Below are 13,527 nucleotides of genomic sequence, written 5' to 3'. Positions count from 1 at the left end.
TAATTTTCATGATTTTAACGTGGAACAACCTCCCTCCCCACCCCCACCAACGAAGGATGGTGGCAGGCGTCTTTGAGTCCCGACGATATGCCAGTGTCGGCACTTTTGCGGCTGACTCGGCTCCAGACTATGGCCCATGGACTTGCCACAACAGCCTGCCGGGTCGTAAAACCATTTTGCAGCTTTGGCGAACATCTATGGCTATGACTCGAGCTCGACCTGGAGCTGGAGCTGGAGCTGGTGCTGGTGCTGGTGCTGGTGCTGGGGCGTTGGTTAAAATTGAGGCCTTAGTTACGTGAGCGGCGAAGCCTTTACCTTTCATCCTCCAGGACTCCAATTGCATTAGTCGAATTGTATTTCACTTTAAATGTAACGAGATAAGCAACTTTACGGCCTTCGGGCTGGGTCTCGGGCTGGGCCTCCCCCCGTTTTTCCAATACCTGAAGCACTCGGACGTGTAAGAGGCACTGCATTAGATCCTGTCCAGCATCCATATATTCCCACCATCATCGTAAGGAAACTTGCTCAAGAAACACTACTTTCTTTACGGCATTGCCTGGGCGGTTGGGGGTTGGGGAAATTCATGAAATTGCCGCTCGGAAATGGGCCTCACTTGCTTCCTTCTGGTCGCTTGTTTGCCAGAAAACTTTTGGTCCGAAAAAGTGTTTTGGGGATCAGCTGGCCACGAGAGAGAGCGGGTGACAGTTTCCAGCTCATGAATTTCGAATAGAACATTTCAATTTGCGGTCAAGTGGCCTGCGGCCGGGGCTCTGGCCATCAGCAAGCAGTTAGCAACTAATTAGCCCACGTCCCGGCCAAATCCTTTCCAAGTCCAACTCTACTAGCATGTCACTGGACGGGGTCAGGGCACTTGGACACGGATCGGCTGGACACGGATACACTCATTAGAATAATGGCAAATGAAATTGCAAATTTAATGACACGCTGCCTGGAACCACCTGGCGAAAACTAATTAAAGTGAAACGTAATGTGAGCCGGGCCAAAAAAAAAAAAAAATAGAAAAAAAACACAACCAGGGGTGGGGACTAGGTGGGGTGTGGTCGGTATGTGGCTACGGGTCACGGGTGCGTCGCATGATCTGTGCCCGTGAGGAATGGCCTCCGTCAATGCACTTCAAAGCAATTAATTTGCAATAAAAGCATTTTTAATGCCCCTCTGTGTGCCCTGGCAGTGTCTGGGTGGGCTGATTGATGATGCAAGTGTGTGGTGGCACCTCCCTGCTGGGCTGGCTTCTATGCCAAATCGATTATTGCGTATACGCCGCATAGGTCTCTGGGTCTGGGTCTGGGTCTGGGTCTGGAACGAATCCCCCAAGCCCCGTTCTTGGAAGATCTTTAAGCCAGATTCCTGAATTCAATTATTGTCTATGGAATGATGCAATGCACGTCCTCAAAATCATCGCCCAGCTGGAAAATCTGTTTCCGGCGGCTGTCGAATCGAGTGGTTTAGTGGCTCACTGGCTCGGTCAGCAGTTTAAGAGGGTGGTGGAGGTGGTGGTGCCATCCCACCGGCGAATCCAATGCAGCTGAAACTGAAACTGCTGTCAGTGCATTGTCAGCGCGACTTTGTTGCCATTCCAGCTATCCGGCGGGGAAAAGTGAGGGCTTTCATGTCACGTAGTCGGTTCCTCTTTAGCCATCCTGTCATTCTCTGACCCCAGTGCCAGTGTCCTGTGACCTGTCTCCTGACTGCTGTCTCCTGCGTCCAGCTGTCATATCCCTCGCACATTGTCACGCAATCAGCACCCAGCCCCCAGCCCCCAGGACTTGCCGCCCTACCCTTCGGGAATGTCCTGAATCTCGCTGTGCGTGAACTAAAAATACCAAAATCCCAACCCGACGCTCATCATCATACCTTCCAGTCTTCCTGCCTTCCCGCCTTCTTGTCTCTGCGTTGTCTGCCGCTTATTTGATCGATTTTCGGGCCTAGCGACGCCCTTTGCCCCCCTTGCCCCACAATGTTACGCCGCTCTCCCCCTCACACGCCCCGACCTTGGCGCTGCTCTCTTTTTATTGATTTATTTTTAAGTTAATTAAAAAAAAAACGATCCAAAATGGCCAGCAGAATAAACAGCGTCGCTGCAATGAGGCCACGTAATTTTCATAACGAAGCCCGATTCAGGAATTTAAAACAAGCCACCCTACCTTTGAATACTCTTTCCGATTTTTAATGGACTGGCGTTGCTATAACTTTCCCGATTTCCTCCCGATCCTTCAAAGGAATATCCTAAAAGATGTGTAGTTCGATTCTCCATAAACTTCCATCAAAACCTCACAATGGAGTTCCAAATCGTTTCTTTTCCCCATTTTCCTATGGGTACCCATGCGAATTCTTGAATTTCCCCATAGGCCCCCTTCCGATGTCTATATCTCAGCCAATTCTCAACCGATTCCCAAGCGGAGTACCTCAAACGATTTCTGAATCGATTTCCCACCAATCTGCATCAAAACCTGAACACAAAATATTTTTTAGATATTTTACCAATTTTCCTAGGGGTACCACTGCGAATTCTTGAATTTCCACATAGGCCCCCTTCCGATGTCTATATCTCAGCCAATTCTCATCCGATTCCCAAGCGGAGTACCTCAAACGATTTCTGGATCGATTTCCCACCAATCTGCATCAAAACCTGAACACAAAATATTTTTTAGATATTTTTCCAATTTTCCTAGGGGCACCACTGCGAATTCTTGAATTTCCACATAGGCCCCCTTCCGATGTCTATATCTCAGCCAATTCTCATCCGATTCCCAAGCGGAGTACCTCAAACGATTTCTGGATCGATTTCCCACCAATCTGCATCAAAACCTGAACACAAAATATTTTTTAGATATTTTTCCAATTTTCCTAGGGGCACCACTGCGAATTCTTGAATTTCCACATAGGCCCCCTTCCGATGTCTATATCTCAGCCAATTCTCATCCGATTCCTAAGCGGAGTACCTCAAACGATTTCTGGATCGATTTCCCATTAATCTGCATCAAAATCTGAGTACAAAATATTTTTTAGATTTTTTTCCAATTTTCCTAGGGGTACCACTGCGAATTCTTGAATTTCCACATAGGCCCCCTTCCGATGTCTATATCTCAGCCAATTCTCATCCGATTCTCAAGCGGAGTATCTTAAACGATTTCTGGATCGATTTCCCACCAATCTGCATCAAAATCTGAGATTAAAATATTTTTTAGATTTTTTTTCCAATTTTCCCAGGGGTACCCAATTTTCCCCTGCGAATTCTTGAATTTCCACATAGGCCCCCTTCCGATGTCTATATCTCAGCCAATTCTCATCCGATTCCCAAGCGGAGTACCTCAAACGATTTCTGGATCGATTTCCCACCAATCTGCATCAAAATCTGAACACAAAATATTTTTTAGATATTTTTCCAATTTTCCTAGGGGCACCACTGCGAATTCTTGAATTTCCACATAGGCCCCCTTCCGATGTCTATATCTCAGCCAATTCTCATCCGATTCCTAAGCGGAGTACCTCAAACGATTTCTGGATCGATTTCCCATTAATCTGCATCAAAATCTGAGTACAAAATATTTTTTAGATTTTTTTCCAATTTTCCTAGGGGTACCCCTGCGAATTCTTGAATTTCCACATAGGCCCCCTTCCGATGTCTATATCTCAGCCAATTCTCATCCGATTCCCAAGCGGAGTACCTCAAACGATTTCTGGATCGATTTCCCATTAATCTGCATCAAAATCTGAGTACAAAATATTTTTTAGATTTTTTTCCAATTTTCCTAGGGGTACCACTGCGAATTCTTGAATTTCCACATAGGCCCCTTTCCGATGTCTATATCTCAGCCAATTCTTATCCGATTCTCAAGCGGAGTATCTTAAACGATTTCTGGATCGATTTCCCACCAATCTGCATCAAAATCTGAGTACAAAATATTTTTAGATTTTTTTCCAATTTTCCTAGGGGTACCACTGCGAATTCTTGAATTTCCACATAGGCCCCCTTCCGATGTCTATATCTCAGCCAATTCTCATCCGATTCTCAAGCGGAGTATCTTAAACGATTTCTGGATCGATTTCCCACCAATCTGCATCAAAATCTGAGATTAAAATATTTTTTAGATTTTTTTTCCAATTTTCCCAGGGGTACCCCTGCGAATTCTTGAATTTCCACATAGGCCCCCTTCCGATGTCTATATCTCAGCCAATTCTCATCCGATTCCCAAGCGGAGTACCTCAAACGATTTCTGGATCGATTTCCCATTAATCTGCATCAAAATCTGAGTACAAAATATTTTTTAGATTTTTTTCCAATTTTCCTAGGGGTACCACTGCGAATTCTTGAATTTCCACATAGGCCCCCTTCCGATGTCTATATCTCAGCCAATTCTCATCCGATTCCCAAGCGGAGTACCTCAAACGATTTCTGGATCGATTTCCCATTAATCTGCATCAAAATCTGAGTACAAAATATTTTTTAGATTTTTTTCCAATTTTCCTAGGGGTACCACTGCGAATTCTTGAATTTCCACATAGGCCCCTTTCCGATGTCTATATCTCAGCCAATTCTTATCCGATTCTCAAGCGGAGTATCTTAAACGATTTCTGGATCGATTTCCCACCAATCTGCATCAAAATCTGAGTACAAAATATTTTTTAGATTTTTTTCCAATTTTCCTAGGGGTACCACTGCGAATTCTTGAATTTCCACATAGGCCCCCTTCCGATGTCTATATCTCAGCCAATTCTCATCCGATTCTCAAGCGGAGTATCTTAAACGATTTCTGGATCGATTTCCCACCAATCTGCATCAAAATCTGAGATTAAAATATTTTTTAGATTTTTTTTCCAATTTTCCCAGGGGTACCCCTGCGAATTCTTGAATTTCCTCATAGGCCCCCTTCCGATGTCTATATCTCAGCCAATTCTCATCCGATTCCCAAGCGGAGTACGATTTCTGGATGGATTTCCCACTAATCTGCATTCTAAGTAGAAAATATTTTTTAGATTTTTTTCCAATTTTCCTAGGGGTACCACTGCGAATTCTTGAATTTCCACATAGGCCCCCTTCCAATGTCTATATCTCAGCCAATTCTCATCCGATTCTCAAGCGGAGTATCTTAAACGATTTCTGGATCGATTTCCCACCAATGTGCATCAAAATCTGAGATTAAAATATTTTTTAGATTTTTTTTCCAATTTTCCCAGGGGTACCCCTGCGAATTCTTGAATTTCCTCATAGGCCCCCTTCCGATGTCTATATCTCAGCCAATTCTCATCCGATTCCCAAGCGGAGTACCTCAAACGATTTCTGGATCGATTTCCCACCAATCTGCATCAAAACCTGAACACAAAATATTTTTTAGATATTTTTCCAATTTTCCTAGGGGCACCACTGCGAATTCTTGAATTTCCACATAGGCCCCCTTCCGATGTCTATATCTCAGCCAATTCTCATCCGATTCCCAAGCGGAGTACCTCAAACGATTTCTGGATCGATTTCCCATTAATCTGCATCAAAATCTGAGTACAAAATATTTTTTAGATTTTTTTCCAATTTTCCTAGGGGTACCACTGCGAATTCTTGAATTTCCACATAGGCCCCTTTCCGATGTCTATATCTCAGCCAATTCTTATCTGATTCTCAAGCGGAGTATCTTAAACGATTTCTGGATCGATTTCCCACCAATCTGCATCAAAATCTGAGTACAAAATATTTTTTAGATTTTTTTCCAATTTTCCTAGGGGTACCACTGCGAATTCTTGAATTTCCACATAGGCCCCCTTCCGATGTCTATATCTCAGCCAATTCTCATCCGATTTGCAGGTGAGGAAATGGATATCGTTCATTCGATTTGCGTCCCCCGCCCCCCGGGGCCATCTGAGCTCCTCTGTTGAATGTTGCCCTTTGAATGGGACCCCCGGGGCAGGACAGTGAGCGTTGCAACGAGCTTGTTTGCTTTTTGTGGAACAGTGGGGGAGTCCGCTGGACAAACATTTGGAAACGTGCGAGTTTTGTTTTGGTTTTGCACCTAAGCCTCCAGATAATCCACACCTGTCTCTTCCGTTGCAACTTTTCCATTTTTTTGGGGGGAAACCCATCATTGTTTTGTATTCCCAGAGGGTCGGACGGCTATTTCCCCTTTCCGGTCCAGTCCCGCCTGCATAAATCAAATATTTGTTAATAATCTGGACCGGCACAGGGACGAGGTCTTCTGCCACCGGACACCAGCAGCAGACCTGCAGCAGACCTGCAGCTCGCCCTTTGACCCAATTGGCCTTTTCATTACCAGCACTGTTTTGTTCCGGGGCTGCAATGCAATCAACATGAAAATAATTAATACAATTAAATGTAAACAATTCGCCGCCTCTCAGGACCTGAATTTATAGGTGTATCTGGGCGGTGGGTGGCACTAGGGTGAGGGGTGTGTTTGCAAAGGCATGTGCGGGTGTGTTTTCCAATTTTAATTAAAACGGAAAACGGCCAGAGATGGGCAGGAGATGTCCTCCATGCATACTTTCATGCGCAATTTGCTTAAATCGAATTACAGGTAGCGACGACATTGGCAATCGAGTTTGCGGACAGAGCCCCAGGACCCTCGATCAGGACCTGCTGCAGGACCTCCATAGCTCTGAGTGCACGCCAATGGAAATTCGATTAACCGGGGAGCTGCCTACTAATTGAGTGGCACAATCACCCGTACAAGCTTTTAGCCTTTCGATGGCGTTTCCAGTTTGAACTTTGAGATTGGGGCAATGGCCTCCAGCCCCCAGGTAACATCATCACTGTTATCTACTTGGTTTTGTAATTAATAAATTAAAATTAAAATTAAAACTAAGTGCAATTGACTAATTGCTGGCAGTACTCAGTCCTCTGGATGAATGGAAATAAGTGCCCTCTGAAGAGCCCTCTCAAGGAGAAGTTCTTGGACGACCCCCCTCGTTGGATGCCGCCACTGGCTGGCCATCAAGAACCGAAGAAACTGTGTCAGACAGAGAACTGCCAAGCTGGAGAAGAAAAGTGAAATATGAACATCAGAAAACATCAGGCAATGGCCTGGTGATGCCTCCTCTCTCCACCTCCTCCTCATCCTCCCCTGTTGGCCATCTCCCCTCTTCTGGCTAATTAGAAGCAAAAGCAGACGAGGCGACGGCAGCCAGCAAAGTGTGAAAACGAACCGAATCTGCTGCTCTTGATTGGAATGGATTGGACGTGGTCCGGGAGAGCTGGACGTTGTCCGAAACAGGTCACGCGACGGGCCTCGCTGAGGCGTGTCCTCCCCAGCTTCCACTTGGAAGCCCAATCCCAATTCCAATCCCAACACGACCATTGGAGCCATCAAACCCCCATTTGCATAGGCCAACTTTCTACTCGAATGATACGAGGCCCCAAAATATCACAATTTCACTCCAAGCATGCCATGAGCATGTTCCTCACAGGTCCAATGATTCCAGTTTATCCACCTGACCACTCCCACTCTTTACAAACCATATACCATAGGCATTCCTTCCCTTAAAGACTAAAAATAGTAACATGGTTATCCACTTACCCTTGAGCAGGTGCTGCAAGATGTTGTCCTTGTGCTCCTCGGAGTGCGGCTCGCCCATGACGATGAGCAGGTAGCAGCCGGTCAGGGGGCTGGGCGGACCCACAATGCCGCCGGCCAGGCTGGAGGCAGCACCACCGTCGGCATCCGAGCAGCCGGTATCGAGGGGCGCCCGGCCGCCAATCTCCGACGGGGGCAACGAACTGGCCCCGGCATCGGTGGCGGCATCATCGCCGGCATCCCCGCCGCCGTCCTGCTCCACCTGGCCGGGTTCCTGGTCCTGGTTCGGGTTCGGTTCCCGATTGCCGTTGCCGGCTGTTCCGTTACCAGGACCACCATTGCCACTGCCGTTGCCGACGGCGGGCAGGCTCTCGTGGGTGGCGGCCATTACGGCTCCAGATCCAGATCCAGATCCAGCTCCGGATCCCGATGCTCCTGTGCCTGCGTCTGCTCCTGTAGTCGTTGCTTTTGGCTGATCTCCCATCACAGTTGGAATTTGCGTGGCGTTAGCTTTGCGTTCACACAGGCGGAAAAAAAAAAAATTCGTTTCTTACACTCGAAAAAAAAGTGGGTATGCTCTGCAGGCTTTCACCGGGTATTGGGTATTTTTGGGGGTTTCACTCGCGACTCTTCGGAATAGGGCACTGAACGGGGGGAAAGGCGGCCGAACCAGAGGTGACTTCCTGGCCTGGAGAGTTACTTTGTTTGTCTTTAGGGGTTCTGTCTTTGTTTTTTGTTTGTGTTTGTTGTGTTTGTTGTACTTGTTGTTTTGTTTGCTGGCCGTGACCTTGGGTTTTTTATTGGCAACTGTGCCTTCTCAAATGGGTATTCGATTTTGTATTTTTTTTTTAATAATAATTTTAATTGGTTTTTGGTGTCTTTCTTTGGTTTTTGTTTGCTGTCTTTTATTGTGCACACTTTGAAGCTGTGTTTGGTATTTTGTATCTTTGTATCTTGTATCTTTGTATCTTTGTATCTTTAAGTTGAATTGAAATCTCTTTGGTTTTTCGGCTTGGAGAGTAAGTTTTTGCGGCAATTGGCGTGTTCTCGTTAAGTATTATTAGTTAAATATATAATGTATATATACGTATATATGTATATAGTGAAGATTTGGACTAGCTTGTAGCAATTACTTGACTTTTTTTCGCTTTTTTTTTGTTTTGGTTTTGTTTTATCGATAACTTTGGTTTTTTTTATTAACTTTGGCTTTTTTTTTAGATGAAAAATTCGATACGACTCGGACTCGTCTCTCAGTGTTCTTTTTTATTGGCTTTCCTGCGTTTGCTGGGCGACTTGGTCACTTGTGTATCATCAATCATCAATCATCAGATCTAGAATGGAATAACAGAAATCGGAGGGTTAGACACGACTTAAGTCCACCAGGCAGGACGCTTAATCCTTTCAAGTTATTGACTCCCCCATCACCCGGAATATGGATATATGGACTCTGGACTCCCTCGCCACCCAACGTCCCCCGTCGCCACCCATTGTTTCCCGCTTTCCCAGCGGAGCTGCCAGACAGCCGTCATCCGGATGGCCGGAGGAGCGGCTATAAAAAGACGTCCGACAGACAAAAGGAAGAGAAGGAGGTGCATGGGGCATGGGGGAGGAGGTGCCAGTGGTGACGACGTGGAGCCGCACATAAAATCCATTGAACTTTGGCCGCCTTGCAAACACGGCCCTGTGGCCCGGGAGCAGAAACAAAGTGCAAGGAAACTATAATTTCATTTCGCTAATGACTTTTCCCAGCCACTTTTCCGACTACTCTCCTAGAATGGCTACAAAGTACGAGATCGATAAGGGGCTATTAGGAGCACTTTTCCCAGGAATACCATTCTGGATGCATCTTGGAACTAAGTGATTCTCCGAACAGGAATAGAGCCGTATTGAATAACAGATTAAGATTCCAAAAACCCACCAGCAGGGAGACAAGGATCACATGCACACACGCCCCATTGCAAAGATGTCGTCATCGCCGGCTAGTCAGTCCTTTTTTTCAGCACTCGCTCCACGCAACCATGGCAACGATGGCGATGGCAACCACGGCGACATGGAAGGCGACGTCATCAGCGCCCAATGCCTGCCCCTGCCCCTGCCACTGCCACTGCCAGTGCCCTGCTTCCACCCTGCTCCTTGTGTGTGCGCTCTACCCCCCTGTTTGGCCGGGCCGGGTCGGGCCGGGACTGCAGGCGAAAACTATAAAAAGCAACCAGCACGAAAACTCCTTTGGATGTTTCCGCCCGTCGGTCGCCTGCTGCCGTAATCCTTCAAGTTCTCACCCCCTGTCCCCTCCCCTCATGCCACACACAAACTGCAGTTTGTCGCGTGCCCCTGCCAAAAAAAAAAAAAAAAAAACAAAAAAGAAATAAGGAGAAGAGAAATATACATATAAATGTTGCACTCCACTGCGCCGGAGTTGCTCCAAGAAGCCGGGAGTCGTAACCGGGGGCTGATGATTCACCGGCCATTGCCTATTCGATTTTTGAGAGCTCTGAGAGTGGATACCATGACTAGGTTCCCCCAATGTTAATCCCACCTCCGAAAACCACCTCCCAAGACCCAGGGTATTAAAGTCTTCGACTATCCACCTAGCCGGCTTTCGCATATGGACAGATGCGGCTTTTCGGAAAAAAAAAAGGGAACTCGGATGGGGTAAGGTGGGAGTTCTTGTCTGGGGGGGGGAGCCCAGTGCGGAAATTGTGGCTATTTCGGGATGTGTCGGGACGGAGGAGCGCTCTTTGATCGCTGCTCTTCGCTGGACTAAGCCGGGTGGGGGAATAATCGATGCAAGTGCAACTCCAAAAGTGGAAAAAGGAAGTTAGCCAAGTAGCGGAATCAATAGGTCACACACACACTCACGCACACACACACACACACACACAGGCATACGCACACTATGGGCGAGCAGCACGTGGTGGAGACTCTCACTGCCTTCGGGGGTACCGTTATATGATATCACCATAAGAAGCCACAGAAAAAAAAAAAGTAGGTGGCAAGGACCGACCGACACTCGAAAAATGACGGTTTCACACAATTAATTTGCACAATAAAATAACGGCAAAAAAAAAAAAATGTTGAAGGAATTAAGCGATAGAAAAAAAAAAACTGTTTCTTGCCCACCGCCTGCCAATTTACTTTGGCTTTCTCTCTTCGCCTTGCTTTTTGCTTTTGCTTTTGCTTTGCCTCTTTCTCCTGCTCTGGCTCTATCTCTTTTCCTCTTGTTTAGCTGCTGTGCTTCTTCGCTGGAGTTGGAGACTGGAGACTGAAATCCCTGGCGGTGCGCTGCGCTCACTGCAAACGGTTTGAAAGCTCGACGACGACTGATTCGCTAGCAGAGCCATCGAGCACCACGAAGCGAAGCCAGCCAAGCAGCAGAGGCAGTGGCGGCAGCAGAAGCAGCGACGCCAGTCGGCTGTCGGCAACTCCAGTTGCCGCCGTTGTTGTTGGAACTTCCAGCTGGGCGCAGCGCAACTCTCTCTCCTCCTTTCCTCCTTTCCTTCTTTCCTCCTCCCTTTCTCTCTCTCCGCACTCAGCTGTGGGCTCGTCGTCCTGCCGCCTTGCCTTTCTCTGGTTCCCCTTTATTCTTCGGGGTGGGTGCTTTTCGTTTTCCATAGCATACATCAGAGCTGGCTTGTACTGCTTAGGGTAGGGTATCCACCAGTTCGACTCCCTACCTCGGGGCCGGCTTGGGGATTCGTTTAGGGGCCGAGCACTGGTTCGGCAAATATTCGGACTCGGTATCGGACTCGGTCTCGCTGATTCGCCGCTTCCAGTTAACGGTTATAGGCTCCTCTGCCTACCGGCACAGGCACCGGCACAGAAACCGGCAAAGCTGCCAGCCCCAAGTCTCCCCCCCTCAGGACTCCACACCCCCTCAAACTCTGTGGGCTATTCCGTTATTTACTGTGAGATTTGTGTGTGTGTGTGTGTGTGTGTGTGTGACTCTCCCCCTCCGGAGGATCCCCTGGTTTTTAGCTTCCACCTCTTGTTGGTTCTGTTCTTGCTCCAGCTTCTCCCTGTCCACGTGGTCATCTGTTGGACCCGGCTCCCGGTTCCTTTTGTTCCTGCGGCTAATCAACTGCACAAAGTGAACGAAGAAGAGCTACTAACGGGACTTGGGCTTGATTGAATGGCTCGACTAACGGGAAGCCTGGAAGGCGGCTAGGCGCTAATGAAATTACGCAATTTCCAGTGAGTAGGGAGGATCGCTGGAAGGGAGACTGAACCGTTAAGGACCGAAGCCTTTCCGAAGGAAAACTCTCTCTTCTCTGCGAAGAAGACTAGTCTTTAAAGACGGGTCTTTTTTGTAAGAAGACCATAAATAAAACCCAATCATGCTTCAAATTTGTGCGATCCATTCTGGTCTTGCTGGAAAGAGCGAGAGTGGCTGGGAGGGGGGCAGGGGATTGGGCCGGGGACTGCGGACTCTTAGCCACTGGAAGCTCAGGGGCGGCCCCCCGTCCGACCATCTGATTGCGCGCCGGCAGAGCTTCAGTCTGCAGCTGTTCGTTCGGGGGATAGTATCGATTTTACCGTTCGCGGCCCATTCGGCTTGCCGGCAGCCGAGCGCCTCCGAAGCAGCCCAAAACAGCTGACTGTGTGCTGGCCACCTTGTGGGCGCTTGTGTAACGCTCAGCTGAGCGCGAGGCAGCCAACCGTGGCTCTGCTGGGGGGGCCCTGCTGCAAAATCAGATGCAACATGCAAAGTTTCTGCTGCAGCTGCAGCTGCTGCCCACTCATGCCCCCACCCCCACCCACCAGATGCTGCGACGGCTGCTGCCTTCTTGTCTCTCATGATCATGAAACACAAACAAAATGTGGCAAATTACCTCTGCCCTGACCTATGACACACTGTGCTGCGCCCATTCATTGCGCTCCCGGCCCTAGACTCACCTTGGTTTCTTGCAGTGTAGTGGCGTCTCACTCGACACCTGTCATTCGATTGGATGGAGCAACTGTTCTGTCTAAGATTAGGTTCTGTCGTTTTAGCTTTTAGCACAAAATGGACACTTGATTCGGCTTAATTTTAAAAACACTGTTAATTTATATATTTTTTGGTAAATTTATAGCACAAAGCGGACGCGACTGGCAATAAGCAAATTCTATAATTAAATCGATTAAATATTTATTGGTTTTTGGTTTTTGTTGGTATTTTGTGTTTTTTTTTTTTTTGGTATTTTGTTGGCAACTTAAAGTTTCAGAGTTGTCCGAAACCGAAATAAACTTTAGACGGATATTGATTTTTAACTGCTGTGACACTCTATATCTAACTCTCTTTCTCTTTCTCTCTCGCTCTCTCTCTCTCTGTCTGTCGCTCTATCTCTGTCTCGCTCACTGGTGTCTGTGCACTTTCGTTTGTTGTTGTTTCAGCCTGGGCTGGAGTTGGAGTTCGAGGTGGCAACTGGGGCCTAATTGATTGATTGCCGCCGCTGGCATTTAGGCCTTCTCCCTTCCCTGGCTACAATATTTTTTCGCCTTTTAGCCTTTTCTCCTTTTGCTTTATTCGCTATTTTTTTTTTTTTTTGGCTAAAACTCTCCTGTGCGGACTGTGGTCTGTTTGCTGGCGCCTGGCTCTGGATTTTTACTCTGATTCCGGATTCCGAGCAGCAGCAGCGAGTGCGGCTGGCTGGCATTCCCGTTACCGGTTACCGTTACGGCTGCCGCCGTTACCGTAACCGTTAACGGAGCCCCGCCCCCGCCCAGCCGCTCCCCTAGCCCACTTCCATTGCAAACACACTAACACACTTCTTCGGCCTCGTCGCCGTCTTTGGCTTCGTTTCCAGCTTCGCCAGCGCCAACGCCAGTGCCAGTGCCAGTGCCTTCGGCTTCGGCTGGCTCTTCCTCCAGCTTTTGCTCTTTTTTGGCACACTGGAACCTGGCGAACATGTGACATGAGCCGGAAGGGCTGGAAGGTTTTCCACTGGCGCCGGCGCATTGCCGGCACGACAGCTGACGAAGCGGAGCCGAACAGCTGATTGTTGCCAGCCAC

At 47.8% G+C, this 13,527-nt stretch overlaps 1 protein-coding gene across 3 annotated transcripts in view; it reads right to left on the bottom strand.

Annotated features, from left to right (window-relative positions):
• The window catches only part of futsch, a 45,359-nt gene extending 32,336 nt beyond the window's left edge, over nucleotides 1-13,023 (bottom strand). Inside the window, exons 1-2 of one of the 3 annotated variants that reach the window (XM_043210048.2) lie at nucleotides 12,432-13,023; nucleotides 7,542-8,869 (exon numbers count right to left, since the gene is read on the bottom strand). In XM_043210048.2, coding sequence (XP_043065983.2) covers nucleotides 7,542-8,022 — 481 coding nt within the window. In that variant the 5' untranslated portion in view covers nucleotides 8,023-8,869; nucleotides 12,432-13,023. Of the gene's footprint in view, nucleotides 1-7,541; nucleotides 8,870-10,658; nucleotides 10,846-12,431 lie in introns of those variants that run through there. The other 2 variants (XM_070282558.1, XM_070282564.1) reach the window with 2 other exon arrangements.
• Nucleotides 13,024-13,527: the final 504 nt, after the last annotated feature.

This window comes from Drosophila bipectinata, chromosome XL (genome assembly GCF_030179905.1).
Source record: "Drosophila bipectinata strain 14024-0381.07 chromosome XL, DbipHiC1v2, whole genome shotgun sequence".
Classification (NCBI taxonomy): Eukaryota; Metazoa; Arthropoda; class Insecta; order Diptera; family Drosophilidae; genus Drosophila; species Drosophila bipectinata.
The sequence above is the reverse complement of the archived record's forward strand: the minus strand, read 5'-3'. Positions and strand labels throughout refer to the sequence as shown.